We start from the raw sequence: 17,845 nt of genomic DNA on the forward strand, positions 1-17,845 counted from the left end.
ACTTATGTACCTCACTGTTTTGAGAGAGTTCAAAGTTGAGTTGAAGCAGAGATTTGAATGTACACAAAGTGCTGTCGCAAAAACGTTTTATCATTCACTGAAAATCTTCAAAGGGATCTACGATGCTGAATTTGGACTCTGCAGCCAAAGGCAATTGCTCCCAGAGCTTGCTGCTAATACAACACCTCATTGGAGACTCAGTGGTGCAGCACATCACCTCAGTGAATTTGAAACAAAAACAGAGTCTGACGAAGGGTCATCCTGACTCGAAAGGTCAGCTCCATTCTCTCTCCACAGATGCTGTCAGACCTGTTGAGATTTTCCAGCATTTTGTGCTTTTGGTTCAGATTCCAGCATCGCAGTATTTCATCTTTATCTTTGTGAATTTCTCTGTCACAGAAAATTTCATCGGGAAGTAGAAATCAACCATGAAAATTCCAGAGGAACAGTGAAAAACTACGAAGACTGCAGGAAGGTAATTTGGAAAAATAAAATGCTTGCATCTGAAGCCAATATGGTCAACCTGGGGTAAAAAGAGCCAAAAAAATAAAACTTGAGAATAGGTTTTGGGGTGAATAAATGACTTGAATATTAAGGACATTTTGGAACCAGTGCATAATATAAATGGATGTTTCATCAAGGAGGAATGATTTTAAACTGTTATTTACTACTTTAGTAAACTTGTTGGATTACAGTAATGTAAAACTATCAGGTTCTGGCAGGATCATGGTAAATATCAGAATTCACTGAATGATGGGAGACTGACCAGTATTAATTAGCGACTTTAGTCATTCGAAAACGTGTTGGGACATATGGCTTCACAGGGATTAACAAATAAAGACATCAACGCTTTTTTCGCAAATGTAATATCAGACTCTGGTCAATACAAAGATCACATTTTCCAGAGTAGAAATTATGAGATGACCATGAGCACAAAGGCTAAATTTCAACGTTAAATTGGGGGGGCTGCAAATAAGGAAGGTGAGTTTACCTCCTAGACAGTTATTACCATAACTGAAATATTTAAATTGCCCCAGATATTTGCACTTTATTCCAGAAAAAAAATACAAAATACTTTCTGGAAGGCTCTTTCCTGCACTTGTCACTTATTTGGCCTGAAATTAGAAAACCCTAGGATTTGCACTATATTTCAAGCTAACGCATTAAGACCCCCTTTGAACTTTATAAGCACATTTTAAATACATATCCCACATTGTTTTGGTCAGAAATATCACAAAGCATTTCTTTTTATGAATCAAATTGTTTTGAAAATTTTAAGGTTGGTTCACAGACTCACCGCAAAAATATTGCTAGCCTGGGAACCCTGGCTGGCTTCTCTCTATAGTCTAAGGCCAAGGCCCTAGAACAGAGAGATGTTCGCTCTGTGGACAGAGCTTGGGATTTCCTTGTCTTCCTGGCTTGGTACCAACAATTCAGACATTTTTCACTCAAGACATTCTCCAAGGTCTAATTTTTCAAGGGAAAGTAATCTCCATGTAATATTCTAAGGGGGCTAATTCTTCAATTTAATTTATTCAACTGATGTTACATTTAAGTTTACTTGTGAAGGATTAAACATAATGTCATGATAAACACATTGTTAAATACATTACAATGAAGCGAACAAAATGCAAAAACAAAAGCTTAGGGAAGACTTCAAGTCAGGGTCCTCCGACAGCAGAGTGAAAATTCACAACGTAGGAACTCAATATGCTGCACACAATCACATCTGCACATAACAAACGCAATAAAATCATCAGGGACGAGGAAAGGAATAAGACAAACTCGCTAAGATTTTGGGATGCAATAAGGAGGACACTAATGCTGCCAAAATATATGTTTTATGTCAAAGTGGTGGATTACTTAGTAAACTACACCGTTTGAGAAGAGTTTCGAAATAGGGGCAACTGATGCAATTCCACTATGCAAAGGCATGCAGTTTACTCTCAATACAATGGACAATGGGGCATGAATCAAACCATTAAGTTGGGGGGGGTTCTGAATGATGGGGGGGGGGGGGGGGGTTGGCAGGGGAAATCTGGAGGGGGACTGTCGGTGGGGCGGGGGGTGCCCCCGAGGGGGCGGAACTGAGGGTTTTTGGGGGGTGGGGGGAGTGATGGCCTGCAAAGATGGGGGGAGGAGGGAGAGCAGTTGGCTGCAAGATGGATGTGCGGAGGGGGGAAGCAGTCCGCAGGGGTCCACAGGGGGCTGACTGGGGGAGGGGTGGTCCGCAGGGGGGCTGACTGGGGGAGGAGGGGGTCCGCAGGGGGGCCGACTGGGGGAGGTGGGGGTCCACAGGGGGGCTGACTGGGGGAGGTGGGGGTCCGCAGGGGGGCTGACTGGGGGAGGGGGAGGGGGGGATCCGCAGGGGGCTGAGTGGGGGAGAGGGAGGGGGGGATCCGCAGGGGGCTAACTGGAGATGGGGGGGACCCGCAGGGGGCTGACTGGGGGAGGGGGGGATCCGCAGGGGGCTGACTGGGGGAGGGGGGGATCCGCAGGGGGCTGACTGGGGGAGGGGGGACCCGCAGGGGGCTGACTGGGGGAGGGGGGACCCGCAGGGGGCTGACTGGGGGAGGGGGGGGTCCGCAGGGGGCTGACTGGGGGAGGGGGGGTCCGCAGTGGGCTGACTGGGGGAGGGGGGGTCCGCAGGGGGCTGACTGGGGGAGGGGGGGGTCCGCAGGGGGCTGACTGGGGGAGGGGGGGTCCGCAGGGGGCTGACTGGGGGAGGGGGGGGTCCGCAGGGGGCTGACTGGGGGAGGGGGGGGGTCCGCAGGGGGCTGACTGGGGGAGGGGGGGGGTCCGCAGGGGGCTGACTGGGGGAGGGGGGGGGTCCGCAGGGGGCTGACTGGGGGACGGGGGGGGGGTCCGCAGGGGGCTGACTGGGGGAGGGGGGGTTCCGTATGGGGCTGACTGGGGGAGGGGTGTCTGCAGGGGGCTGACTGGGGGAAGGGGGGGCTTTGGGTGGGGTGGGGTGGGGGGGCTGGGGCGGTACAGAGGGGAAGTGAGAGAAACAAGTGAGGGACAGAGTCTCTGACCTGCTGGTAGTTGCCATCCTGCGGGTTGAACGCGCTGCTCACTGGCTGCAAGCGGAGATTCAGGTGCGGAAAGTTGTGCAGCCAGTAAGTCCACCACGGAGCGATGTAATCCACCCGGGAAGCCATGCCTGGGCAGCGGGAATGGGATCAGGAACTCCGGGAATGGGAGCAAGAACCCCGGGAACGGGAACCCTGGGAATGGGAGCAGGAAGCCTGGGATCGGGAGTACCGGGATGAAGCCTCTCCCCCAGCAGCGATGCTCACAGCCCGGCAGCCAGCAGCTCCGTGCAGCCAGAGCCCATCCCCGCGGCGCGCCGGAACACAAACGCGTTCCCGAAGCAGCGGGGGCGCGCGCTGGCTCGCGTGACCGCGCATCCTGTTCCATTCACAGGAGCTTTCTGTCGCTCTCTGTCCCTGGCAGCTCCAATTCAGAGAAACCCTACAGTGCAGGAGGAGGCCATTCGGCCCATCCAGTCTGTACCGACCACAATCCCACCCCAGGCCCTATCCCCACCCCAGGCCCTATCCCCACTAATCCCTCCAACCTACACATCCCGGGACACTAAGGGGCAATTTAGCATGGCCAATGCAGCTAACCAGCACATCTTTGGCCTGTGGGAGGAAACCAGAGCACCCGGAGGAAACCCACGCAGACACGAGGAGAATGTGCAAATTCCACACAGACAGTGACCAAAGCCGGGAATTGAACCCAGGTCCCTGGAGCTGTGAGGCAGCAGTGCTAACCACTGTGCTACCATGCTGCCTTATTTGTGTTACAACTAATAAGTGAACATGAATCAATCACATTTTGATCCCGGGTTGGTCACAGAGTAATCTTTAATGCTGCAAAGATTTCAGCTCAGTCCCAAACCCCCGCTTCCCAGCTCATTCCAACCCCCGGGGCCACTCACTGACTCCCGCAGGCGGGGTGGTGGCTAGTTTAGCGGCCCTTGGTTAGATCAGAGCAGCCCACTGGGGAAATACACAGCTAGTACGGTAGCACAGTGGTTAACACTGCTGCTTCACAGCGCCAGTGACCCAGGTTCCATTCCTAGCTAGGTCACTGTCTTTGTGGAGTTTGCATGTTCTCCCCGTGTCTGCATGGGTTTCCAACGGGTGCTCTGGTTTTCTCCCACATTCTGAAAGACGTGCTGGTAAGGTGCATTGACCCGAATAGGTGCTGGACTGTGGCAATTAGGGGAATTTCACAGTAACTTCCTTGCAGTGTTAATGTGAACTAGTAAATAAACTTTAACTCCGCGTGATTTAAGCAGACCTTATACCGGTAACGAGAAAATATTTCCCTTTAACTGAACCAAAAACGAGAGAAGGAAATGGATGAAAATGTCCACTGCTTTTATTTTGAACCAATTAACCACTCATTTTATTTAAACAATGCACAAGTACAAAATACACTTTCGAATTACAAACCAGAATACAATCTCACAATAAACAACACCCGATATAACACAATATCAACAATAACATGCCATTTTTAATACAACAGCACAAACCGACATAGCACAATAACAAGCAGATCATATGCATTGGAAATCCACAACCGGCCTTCCAAGGTTGCATACAATTCACGACGACTATAAACCAGCAAGTTATAATATAAACACAGTACCGACAGCACCGTCCTTACTCCCTTTCAATAAGAATGGGATTCATTGTAAGGTATCTACAACTTTCCAGGCTTTTGCCCTCCGTTTTCCTCTTCCGAGGGTCCACTGCTTTTAATGCCGTAAACGTGCCAAAATTAGACGTATCAATTAAAGTCAGTTCACTGAGTGAGCAAGGATTAAAACACAATTTTATCCACTCGCTGTTTAAGATGCATTGGAGGATCTGGTTGCTGAAGATTTAGTCACTTGGCTACCTCTGGTGAAACAGCTGTGTGTAGCTGATACTTTATGGTTTTATTAGATTTCATGTATTTGCATTTTCCTCCCTTCTTTGTTCTATTTTTTTATTGCCTAACTTGACTCCACCTTCCCTGAAATTGCCAATTGACCAGTGAGCTGTTTGTCCCCGAGAAGCAATTAAATCGGCCAGTTCAAATTTTCCTCACCACAGGCAGCTGCCCCATCACTTAGCACAGCTCCTTGAATTAGCTGATTTTAACTGACAGCATTCTCCCCCCACCCCCCCCCCCCCCCCCACTTGTGAAATCCTGCAACTCGAGAGAGGCGAATTGCATAGGAGGCTTCAGTAAAGGATTAAGCAGGCAGAGATACATTAAGAATTAGGAGAAGAATATTGTGAATGTGGGGATTACGAGAGCTTCATTTTAATCTGTTTAATTATTGGAGGGCCGAAGGGCCTGTTTCCTGTGCTGTACTGTACGCCAGGCATTGCTGCCCATGCTTTTGGAAAATCCGGGTGCTACCTAAAACCTTATGCCCAGATATTAACACTTAATTAGCCTATATCCCTTTATACCTTACTGCTCCCACCTACATGTTACCCCTTAATTTACTCTCACGTACAGACTTGCACATACTGCCTTTTATCCCTTCAGCCAAGTTGTTAATAGTGAAAGGATGAGAGCCCAGTGCAAGTCCCTGGGGGACATCATTTGATGTCTCCAACCTCCCAACCAATTGTCAATTAATGTCGCAGTTTAATTTCCAAATCTGTATGCCTTTATTATTGCTTTTTATCTCTCAGGCAGAATCTTACCAAAGGCCGCCTGAAAGTCTGAATAGATCGTTTTGTGCAATCCATTGAAGTCCTCCTTATTCACTTGTCACTTTTAAATAGCTGCCTTGTATTTGGATTTCCAGATTTGCTATTTGCCTCTCCTCCATAGTATAAACACATAACTTCAATGCTGAAACAAGGTGGGCAAAAGAACTTCACTCATCAACTTCTTATTAATTCTTGGCAGCATTCACTGATTGCAGACAGGCCTCCAACTCATGTTCCTATGAAGCAATATAGCTAAAAAAACAGGAAGTCAGTTGAGGTGGGAGAATCACATGCCCAAACCCACAGCAAAGTACTCGACCAGCATATAGTAACTTCTCTGGTACATAAAGCTAAAGAAAAATGTAATGCAGATTTAATACATGTGCCTGCCATTTAACGATAGCAGAGAAAGAGAAAATTCTCTCAAGAGAATGCACTATTTCTCATGAAAATAGTGTGAAGCTGTATTTAATTTCTGATTAACTTACATTATATAAATTTTATGACAATTCCTTTCCTCATTAACATGTGCTGTTTGCATTTGTCGCCATCAAACCATTCACCAACAGAACCTCTATCAAAAGCTTTCATAGAAACATCCAATTTTCCTGGCATTTACTTTTGGTTTTCCACTTCTGAAGAAATCCTTTCAAAGGATTTCAGAGGAAAGCACCCGGTTGGCTCTGTTCCAAATTAAATTTGCCAAACTTACAGTGCTGCTATCGAGGAGGCTTTTCTTTCTGTTGTTTCATGAAATCATAAAATAATTTTCCACAAGAAATTCAATTGTACAAGAATACAAGAAGCAGGAGTAGCCACCAGGCCCTTCAAGGCTACCCCGCCATTCAATACGATCATGGCTGATCCTTTTCTGCTCCTTTTCTGTGCCATTTCCCCATAGCCCTCCATTCCTCGATCTGTCAAATATTTACCCAGCTCCACTTTGAATACTTCGAATGATCCAGCCTCCGCTACCCTTTGGGACAGAAAATGCCAGGGATTCACGACCCTTTGCAAGAAGAAATTTCTACGCACCTCAGTTTTAAAGACTGGTCCCCTTTTTCGAGACTCTCCCACTAATGAAAAAACATCTAATCATCCACCCTGTCAAGCCCCCTCAGGATCTTATATGTTTGAATAAAGTCCCCTCCCCCCCGACACCCAACCACCCTCCCCCCCCCCCCTCCCCCCCCACCATCAGTCTTCTAAACTCCAAGGAATACAGACCCAGGCTATTTAATCTCTCTTGATAGGACAACCCTGTCATCCCAGGAATTAGCCAAGTGATTCTCCTTCGGACTGCCTCCAATGTTACTATATCCTTTTTTTAAGTAAGGGAACCAAAACTGTATGCAGTATTCCAGGTGAGGCCTCACCAGCACCCTGTAGAATTGCAACAAAACCTCCCTATTTTTAAACTCCAAATCCTTTGCAATAAAGGCCAAAATGCCATTTGCCATCCGAACTACTTGTTGGACCTGCCTGCGAGCTTTTTGTATTCCATGCACTAGAACACCTAGATCCTTCTGTACTTTGTTCACCTGCAGTCTCTCTCCATTTAGATAATAATCTGCCTTTTGATTCCTCCTACCAAAGTGCATGACCTTACGCTTCCCCACATTAAACTCCATTTGCCAGACTATGATACAAAGATACAAGAATGTTGCCAGGGCTTGAAAATTGCAGCTAAGAGGAAAGATTGGATAGGCTCGGGTTGTTTTCCTTGGAACAAAGGAGGCTGAGGGGGTAACCTAATAGGGGAGTAAAAAATTATGAGGGGCCTATAGGATAGAGAGGAAACAACAGTTTCCCCCTGACCGAGGGGTGAATTATTTAGCAGGGGCATAGATTTAAGTTAATTGTTAGAAGGATGAGAGGGCGCATGAGGAAAAACCTTTTCACCCAGAGGGTGTTGGGCATCTGGAGTTCACTGCCTCAATTGGTGGTTGGGCTGAAACACTTATTTAAAAAGGGGACCTGGATCTGCACCTGAAGTGCTGTTACCTGCAGAAGCTGGAAAGTGGAATTAAAATGAGCAGCTGGTTTCTTTTTTCTCTTTTTTGGCCGACACAGACTCAATAGGCAGAATAGTCTCTTTCTGAACCTGCCAGGGATTCACGACCCTTTGATTCAAACCCTGAAAGGTTTCTATGGTTCAATCCCAAGAGTAATAATTTCATAAACATCAGCTAGCAACGCTCTTAATATCGAGAAAGACAGATGGAAAGTGGAAGAAGTCACCTGGTAGTTGCTACTCCTTCAGGTGTCAGACCCAAGGAGGCCATTGGTGGCCATGTACTTCCATCAGATTGATCCATGATATGCTTGGCAAAATACTGCAGTACAGCCAACCAGGAAACTCCCACTCTTACTGCCTGCCATCAGGTATATCAAAAAGATTAATCCCAATCAATCTGTTTGGCCATATTACGAACACACATTTCAATGTCTGAAGTGGGACTTGAACCTAGAGGCTCTGGGCTAAAGGTATGGCAGCTCCCACTGCACCCAAGATCTCAATATGGGATCTATTATCTCCATTTAATTTTTCCTGAGACCGTATAGCCGATCCAAACTTCCTAGATACTTTTAAATTCTCAAATTGGGGTTATTTGTTCAAATTTCTTTGCTCAGTGTATTTTAAGGCCAGTTCATTAAGCTCTGCAAATAACTTGTTACATTGCTAAGCATGGTATGTTTTGTCAAATTAAGTCAGTGACCATTGCATGTTTTTAAAAAAATATGCATTATCGTTTGAAGCAAGAGGAAGATGCATGGCTACAGGAAGAGTGCAAAGCCTTGTAATTCTGGCATTGCTTTAGTCAAGATGATTGAGAGTAGACAGGGCAGCACACTGGTTAGCACTGCAGCCTCACAGCACCAGGAAGCCAGGTTCGATTCTGGCCTCAGGTCACTGTCTGTGTGGAGTTTGCACATTGTCCCCGTGTCTGCGCCGGTTTCCTCCAGGTGCTCTGGTCTCCTCCCACAATCCAAAGGTGTATGGGTTAGGTTGATTGCAGTAAGAAGTCTCACAACACCAGGTTAAAGTCCAACAGGTTTATTTGGTAGCAAATACCATAAGCCTCAGATGGAGTGGAAATTTCCACTCCATCTGATGAAGGAGCAGCGCTCCGAAAGCTTATGGTATTTGCTACCAAATAAACCTGTTGGACTTAAACCTGGTGTTGTGAGACTTCTTACTGTGTTCACCCCAGTCCAACGCCGGCATCTCCACATTTAGGTTGATTGGCCATTGCCTCTTCGTGTCAGGGAGATTGGTGGGGTAAATGTATGGGCTTACAGGGATAAGTTTTATGTTTATTTATTAGTGTCACAAGTAGGCTTACATTAACACTGCAATGAAGTTACTGTGAAAATCCCCCAGGGATAGGGGCTGGGTGGGATTGTTGTCGGTGCAGGCTTGATGGGCCAAATGCCTCTTTCTGCACTGCAGGGATTCTGTGATTCTGTAAGAGCCCAGATTGACAATAATGGCTGATCAGCTTCCTTCCGGATGGTTTAAATTCCTAAAGTTTAATATAAATGGCAAATCTATTATACGCTGGCTCCCTCTAATGGGCACATAAAGATATGATCCTACATTACGTTGAATTAACTCACCGTAACTAACAAATGTTCAACCACACAAGAATTTGTAGGAATTTTACTTTTAAAATATGAAACATGTCACCACCCCACCCCCCGCAGATAATTTGAACATGCAAGTGATTGGATAGAGAGGAAAAAAACGCAACTTTTCATTCTATGTGTTGTGTCGGACCACAAACTGAAACAACTTGCATTTATGTAATGTCTCACATGCAAGAATATTTCAGACGACGAGAACCAATTTAAAACAAAAGGCTACATGGTACCTCACATTTATCCACATTAAAGTCCATGGTACCAAAGGCACGAAATAATTTAAGAGAAAATTATGCGACTGAAGGTGAAGAGGTAACAGATTAAAATGTTGTTGGGCATAGTAACTAATCAGCCTTAGCAAAGGAAATGGACAAGAAACTGCACAGGGTAGTACCACTGAAGACAATTGGGAGCAAGAGCTGTTTTACAACACGCATATGGACAGGATTTTATTCAAGACTAAGTTTTGCATTCTGGATTGTGAAATATGAGAAGGGGATGGGGAGGTGAAGAGCCAGCAAGAGCAGTTGATGTCATTTCTGCAGTAACCACAACATTTTATGCAGGGGGAATTGGGATATGATTTTTGTACCATACAATATCACATTACCAGTGAATATAACAATACAACACCACTGTTGCATACAAACTGGATGCATCTTTCCTACCTGCCTTTGCACACTTCTCCAATCTTTTCAAATAAGAACATAAGAAATAGGAGCAGGAGTAGGCCATCTAGCCCCTCGAGCCTGCCCCGTCATTCAATAAGATCATGGCTGATCTGAAGTGGATCAGTTCCACTTACCCGCCTGATCCCTATAACCCCTAATTCCCTTACCGATCAGGAATCCATCTATCCGTGATTTAAACATATTCAACGAGGTAGCCTCCACCACTTCAGTGGGCAGAGAATTCCAGAGATTTACCACCCTCTGAGAGAAGAAGTTCCTCCTCAACTCTGTCCTAAACTGACCCCCCTTTATTTTGAGGCTGTGCCCTCTAGTTCTAGTTTCCTTTCTAAATGGAAAGAATCTCTCCACCTCTACCCTATCCAGCCCCTTCATTATCTTATAGGTCTCTATAAGATCCCCCCTCAGCCTTCTAAATTCCAACGAATACAAACCCAATCTGCTCAGTCTCTCCTCATAATCAACACTTCTCATCTCTGGTATCAACCTGGTGAACCTTCTCTGCACTCCCTCCAAGGCCAATATATCCTTCCGCAAATAAGGGGGCCAATACTGCACACAGTATTCCAGCTGTGGCCTCACCAATGCCCTGTACAGATGCAGCAAGACATCTCTGCTTTTATATTCTATCCCCCTTGCGATATAGGCCAACATCCCATTTGCCTTCTTGATCACCTGTTGCAACTGCAGACTGGGTTTTTGCGTCTCATGCACAAGGACCCCCAGGTCCCTCTGCACAGCATGACCATGAAATGCAGACCATGAAAACTTGGTGAGACAAACCAGAAACAAATTGTTAATCTGTATTAATCTTCAGAAGAAGTGAAGTGTTAGGATCAGGCACACAAATAAACACAACTGGTCTTCACATTATACAAAATAACATTGCACATCACAGAATTCCAACTGTCGTCTTGCATTCTAATCTTTCATTTCTGGCGAATGCTTGCCCTCAACATCTGCATTTAATTGCCTGACAAGGTGCACCTCACTTCTTCCTAATAAAAAATCTGGTGTTCCCAAGTAGAACATTGCCAGATCACTTTTTCCAACAACCTGTAATTAGTGTCCCCACATGTAACAAAATGTCCTAAGGAACTTCCATAGGATCATCATGAAGCCAATCCTGACATTGCCATGTAAGATGACATTAAAGCAGATGATCAATAGCTTGGTCAGTGGGTTTTAAAAGAACATCCTAAAGGAATAAAGTGAATGAGGGAGGTAGAGAATTCCAGAATTCAGGACTTTGGAAGCTGAAGACATGGCCAAGGGTGGAACAATTCAAATCGAGTTTACTCAGCAGGCCAGAAATAAGGGAGTGTAGCTCGCTAACAATTGTGGAGCTGGAGGGGAAGAGGTTATGGAATGATTTGAAAACAAGTGAGAATTTTAAATTTGAGACAATGTTTAACTTGGAGTTAAAATAGATAAGCAAGAATATGGGATGATAGGAACATAGGAATTAGGAGCGAGATTAGGCATTTCAACTCTTTGAGCCCGCTCCGCCATTCTATATGATCATGGCTGATCTCCATCTCATCCTAACTCCACTTCTCTGCCTTTTCCCCATAGCCCTTTATCCCGCTTTTGATCAAATATTTATCTATCTCTTTCTTGAATCCATTGATTCTGCATCCACTGAACTCTAGGGCAGTGAGTTCCATAGATTCACAACCCTCTGTGAGAAGTAGCTTCTCCTTATCTCTAGCTTGAACCTGCCCCCTCTTACTCTACGACAATGACCTCTTGCCCTATACTATTCTAGAAGGGGCAACATTTGGTTAACATTTACTTTATCAATCCCGTTGAGTATTTTATATACCTCAATCAAATCCCTCCTCATTCTTCTGTACTCCAGCGATTACAAGCCCAAGCTACTCAACTGCTCCTCAATGACAGCTCCTTCAAACCTAGAACCAATCTAGTGAACCTCTTCTGAACTGCCTCCAGTGCCACCACATCCTTCCTCAAAGAAGGTGACCAAAACTGAACACAATATTCCAAGTGTGATCTCACTAATGTCTTATACAATTGTAACAACAAACTTCACTGCTTTTATATTCTAGATTCTTTGCAATAAATGCCAAGATTCCATTTGCCTTCCTTATATCATTTTACACCTGCATACCCACTTTGAGACTTATGCACAAGGACACCCAGATCCCTCTGCACAGATGCTTTTTGAATCTGCTTCCTATTTAAATAATAATTTGCCCTTTTATTTTTCTGGCCAAAATGGGTTACCTCACATTTATCCACATTAAACTCCATGTCAGATTCTGGCCCATTCCCCTAGCCTGTCAATTATCCATTTGTAAACTTTTTATCTCCTCATCACAGCCTGCTATCCCACCTATTTTTGTGTCGTCAGCAAATTTTGCTGTTACACTCTGCCCCTGCTTGTAGATCGTTGATATAGATTGTAAATAATTGTGATCTGAGAACTGAACCCTGCAGGAGGACCCCACTAGTTACAGATCGCCAACTGGAGAAGGACCCATTTATCCCAACCCTCTGCTTTCTATCAGTCAGCCAATCCTCAATCCAAGACATTACTCTACCCCCAACCCTTTGGGATCTAACCTTCTGGATCAGTCTCTTATGTGGCATCTTACCAAATGCCTTATAGGACATGGTGCAAGGTTGCCAAGCATACCAGACTAGAAACATCCCAGGCCAGTGCAAGCACTGGTAGGTAATCAGCAAGCTAATACATTGCTTGTTTTGTGAAATGACTTCAAAGCCTAACTCATTTTAACTTTTGCTGCAGTGCCATTTTGAAGAAACTTGAGAATGCACCACCATAAAACATAGCCCTTAAATACAATTACTCCAAACCCCTTTGTGTAGCAATGGTGACAGAACGATAGAAGTTAACAAGTTGGAAGCAATTTGGCCAGTTATAGATTTTACCAGTTCTACGTTGGAACAATCCAAACCAAGCTCACTGCCTCATTTGATCCTTGTAAGTGAGGTATCTCGTTCCAGTTCAAATATTTATTCAATTTTCCCTTTACAATACAATGGTCTTTTCATCAACCACTCACCACAACAAAGCACCCTATAGTTTAACAAACAAAGATTTCTCTAATGCTTCCTCATTGTGATAATTCATCACCCCATAACCAGGGAAAGAGTTTGGGGAAAAGATTATCAAAAGTCTTAAATTTCAATGTGTTATATGAAAGATAAATAGAATTTGATGAATTTGTTTTCTGGAGGGTGTAACTGGGTGGATATAGAATGTTTCAATTTTCTGAAGATATCCAATAAAATGCCACAAGAGGTTGTTACAATGTAATTTATTGGAAAGTATCAGTATGTATTGAGGAACCAACAGAAATAAGGATAGAGGAATAAACTGGTAATTTTCAGGATGGCAGGCTGCAACTGCTTCTTCAGTGCTTAGGCCTTACTTCTTGCATACTATTCAATGACTCAGATGAGGGAGTCAAAAGCAACGGAACAAAGTTTGCTGATAAAAAAAAAGCTATGAGGAGCACACAGTAAATACAAATTCATGTTGCCCAATCATTTAACCACTATACAAGGCAATTAATGGCAAGTATGAAATTCAGAGAATAAAAAAGCAGAACATTTAATGAGACTAGTAAATAAATACAGGTATAAGGACATTTTGAGGGGGTTGGGGGTTTTTGGACATGAATCACAACATTAACATTTGTGACGTTAGTGTACCTTAAAGAAGGGATTTCTGCAGCTCTCACAGCTTCAATGATGTCATTGTTGCCAGCTTGACTGATAAATATCCTTCTATTGCTATTTAAGTGGCTTAAATAGGGTTGAGTTTACTCTGGGATTAGTTTTACCACCTTACATGGTTAGGAGGGTCATGTGTTTTTGAAGTTTTTCTTTCATTTTCAGTTTGGAGTTGCAGGTTTTCAGTTTTAGAAGGGACAGCAAGCTAAAAATAAGTGTTTTCCTTCTTGTTTTGAAAATTCGGTTGGTTAGCTAAAAATAAGATCTTGTTTTCCTTAAGGGTGAAAATCTGCTGCTGTTGGGGGCTGGACCAGAGTCTCTGGTGTTTTGGGAAACTGTCGTCTTCAAACTGTTCGGAGTGAATCCAGAGAACTGCAGACTTCAACGAAAAGACTCAATTTCCAGTATCACATGAGCATTAGTCTGTTGTGTTAAACCTGTGAAAAGGGTATTTTGTCTATGGGATTGGTTTGACCAGAACATTGTAGATATCTTTGTTAAGGGTTATACATTATCTTTATTACATTATCAATGTAATTGATTAACAAATCTTGCTAATTTTCTTACTATACATGTTAACTATATTCTTAAATAAACTGTTTGATAAAAGCTCCCTAATGGGTCACTTGAATCATACCTGAAGTGAAACACCTCATGCTTATCCTAGCCAAATACAAGATGCAAAACTTATGTTCCCGACAGGCTCCGTAAAACACTTGAGTTTCAGACCTGAACCATAACACATTCAAATGCAGAATCAATTAAATTATATTCACCTTTACTCAAGGTGAGAGAGAAGTGTTGATAAATATTGCTGAAATTATATGGGGCTTTGGTGAAGCCACACCTGGAGTACTGTGTAGTTTTGTGCTCCTTACCCAAGAAAATTTGCCTTTGGTAATGCAACCAATGTTCACTGGATCAATTCCTGAGATTAGAGGGCAGTTCAATGAAATTGAATAAAATGTGTCCATATTTGGGTTAGAGGAATGTAGGATGATCTCTTTGAACTGTCTAAAGTTCATAGAAGGCTTGACATGATAGGTGCTGAGGTGGTTTCCCCTGGTTGGAGGTGTAAAATCTCAATGAGAGATCAGCCATTTGGGACCAAAGGGATGAGAAATTTCTCACAAGGGCTGTGAATCTTTAGAATTCTCCATTATCACAGGCCTAGATGCTCAGTTGCTAAATGTATTCAACAGATCAGAGAGCTTTGGGGCATAAAGGAATACAGACATAGGATAGGACAAGTCGAGTTGATGTAGAAGTTTATCTATAATCTTAATGAATATTGTAAAGCAGATTCAAGATTGTTACTCCTGTTCCAATTTATGTTAAATTAAATGTTATCATTCACATTTCCACTCCATCTAACGAAGGAGCAGCGCTCCGAAAGCTAATGGTATTTGCTACCAAATAAACCTGTTGGACTTTAACCTGATGGTGTTAAAACTCTTACATCATTCCTAGAATCATAGAATCACTGCACGGCAGGAGACCATTTAGCCTGCACTGACAATCCCAGTAAGAAGTCTCGCAACACCAGGTTAAAGTCCAACAGGTTTATTTGGTAGCAAATACCATAAGCTTTCGGAGCGCTACTCCTTCGTCAGATGGAGTGGAAATGTGCTCTCAAACAGTGCACAGAGACACAAAATCAAGTTACAGAATAGTGATTAGAATGCGAATCCCTACAACCAACCAGGTCTTAAAGATACAGGCAATGTGGGTGGAGGGAGCATTAAGCACAGGTTAAAGAGATGTGTACACATCTCTTTAACCTGTGCTTAATGCTCCCTCCACCCACATTGTCTGTATCTTTAAGACCTGGTTGCTTGTAAGGATTTGCATTCTAATCAGCATTCTGTAACTTGATTTTGTGTCTCTGTGCACTGTTTGAGAGCACACTTCCACTCCATCTGACGAAGAAGCAGCGCTCCGAAAGCTTATGGTATTTGCTACCAAATAAACCTGTTGGACTTTAACCTGGTGTTGTGAGACTTCTTACTGTGTTCACCCCAGTCCAACGCCGGCATCTCCACATCATGACTGACAATCCCAACCAGGTCCCATTCCCATAACCCCATGTATTTACCCCACTAGCCCCCGAACACTAAGGGGCAATTTTGCAATCAATTTAACCCACACCTTTGGAGTGTGGGAAGAAACCAGAGCACCTAGAGGAAATCCTGCAAATATAGGGAGACTGTGTAAACTCCAGTGACCCAATGCTAGAATCAAACCTGAGTCCCTGGTGCTATCAGGCAGCAGTGCAAAGCACTGTGCCACCTTGTTCCAATTCAGGTTCTTATATTCAACATGTTCATCTTCACCTCAGTTTATAATAAATGTTAACGGGGAAAATATTGCAGCTTATGTATTTGAATATACTTCCAAAAATATTTATTTCTCATAAGTCTCCTTCAGCAAATTTTCGGCCAAGTGAAATGTAACAAATTGACATTGTAAATTGGATTAAGTGTGTCAGGTAACAGGAAACCAGTCAACAATGGCAATGTATTAACTGGATAGCAGTAATTAAGTTAACTTCTTCCTCATACAAATGTAGTCTCGTGCTCATTAGATGCTGGCTAGGTGCATTGACCCTAACAGGCGCCGGACTGTGGCGACTAGGGGAATTTCACAGTAACTTCATTGCAGTGTGTTAATGTAAGCCTTACATGTGACAAATAAACAAACTTTAACTTTTTTAGTATAACTGGAGTTTGCAGATTTGAATTTTTGATAATGTAAAATATTTAGAAAAGGGATTTCCCTTTTTTTTGTGTTGCAAAACTAACTTACATACCAGATCAATTTAATAGAAAAAAGTGCTGGAAATGCATAGAATACTTAGAACGCAGAGCTGGTTTCCTCGAAATTGCTAGCTTGGTTTCAGATCTCAATTCCTTTCCAGCAAATGTCCAAACATCATTTTTAGAATGGTGCAACAGTAACCAAAATTCAATACATCAGGATGAGTTGTGTTAAAGTAGGTTTAGACTAGCAATTTGTAACCACTTCCAAGTGTAACGCCAACTATTTACAAATAATTGAACTGGTATGTCAGAGCCATAAGATCAAGTGTAGTATCGACATGCTGTGCTTGGTTGAAGTCATTAGGTTACATTTTAGCTTCATTTGAAGCAATTTTTAAAAGCGGCATCTCGGCCTTTTGGCTAAGATGCAAATGAGAGCAAGCCTTGGAGGAGGAGCTATACCAACTCCAATCAGCTTGGATCATGTAGATCAGGCCCAAGGCAGGAGGTGAGAGCCCTGTCTTGTCAGCTTGGATCGGGAATGTCTCAACTTGTTGAGACTCTGAATTGGACTTGATTTGATTGAATTGGAATAAAAACAAAAACAACATGCTTCATTGTCAGAGATGCTCATACGCCTTGGACCAATTTACCACATTTCAGGTCTATACAAAATATATCAAGATCCGGCTATCATGACCAATATTTATCTCATCCAACAAACATCACCAGTCATTTCATTGTCGACTGTTGGGACTTTGCAGTGTATGAATCTGGCTGTAGTAATTCCTTGCAAGTAACTACACTTAGCATAGTACTGACTGATTCACTTTGCGATGTCCTGGGGTCACTATTTCCATGCAAGTGCACTGTTGGCAAAATTATCTTCTGTTTGGATGTGCAGAAATACCACAAATCACAACAAAACTTCTGCATTTCTTTTATTCAATAAAATGCAAATAACATTAGGGATTTCAGCTCCTCACTTCAGCTCCTTCACAGCCAGACCTGGTGAAAAGAAAAATTAATGTTAGGATAGAGGCAAAGAATTACAGATACTACCCAAATAAACACCTACAATGTGATATTTAGAGATGAGATGAAAGAAATAAGTTGAAATTTCCTATTTTGCTGGGAGAAATCTGACATTTTAAATCTAAAACTCAGCAATGTGTTTATATAGGTGCCTTTCACCTCAGCTCCCAAAGCATTTTACAGAGAAGGCAGCAAATTTCACACAGCAAACTCTCAAATGCTTTAAAAAAAATATTGAAGGGAAAATTCTAGCTTGGAAACAAGG

The 17,845-nt window shown here is 43.4% G+C and overlaps 2 protein-coding genes across 5 annotated transcripts in view; both read right to left on the minus strand.

The window, feature by feature from the left end:
- The window catches only part of ttyh2 (tweety family member 2), a 134,974-nt gene extending 131,599 nt beyond the window's left edge, over window positions 1–3,375 (minus strand). Inside the window, exon 1 of the mRNA XM_078225547.1 lies at window positions 3,036–3,375. Coding sequence (XP_078081673.1) covers window positions 3,036–3,161 — 126 coding nt within the window. The 5' untranslated portion in view covers window positions 3,162–3,375. The remainder of the gene's footprint in view (window positions 1–3,035) is intronic.
- Window positions 3,376–17,469: 14,094 nt separating this feature from the next.
- Window positions 17,470–17,845, minus strand: part of rpl38 (ribosomal protein L38) — a 51,309-nt gene continuing 50,933 nt past the window's right edge. For all 4 annotated transcript variants that reach the window (XM_078225566.1, XM_078225568.1, XM_078225567.1 and 1 more), the window contains exon 5: window positions 17,470–17,553. In XM_078225566.1, coding sequence (XP_078081692.1) covers window positions 17,528–17,553 — 26 coding nt within the window. In that variant the 3' untranslated portion in view covers window positions 17,470–17,527. The remainder of the gene's footprint in view (window positions 17,554–17,845) is intronic.

Source organism: Mustelus asterias, chromosome 12 (assembly GCF_964213995.1).
Source record: "Mustelus asterias chromosome 12, sMusAst1.hap1.1, whole genome shotgun sequence".
NCBI classification, from domain to species: Eukaryota; Metazoa; Chordata; class Chondrichthyes; order Carcharhiniformes; family Triakidae; genus Mustelus; species Mustelus asterias.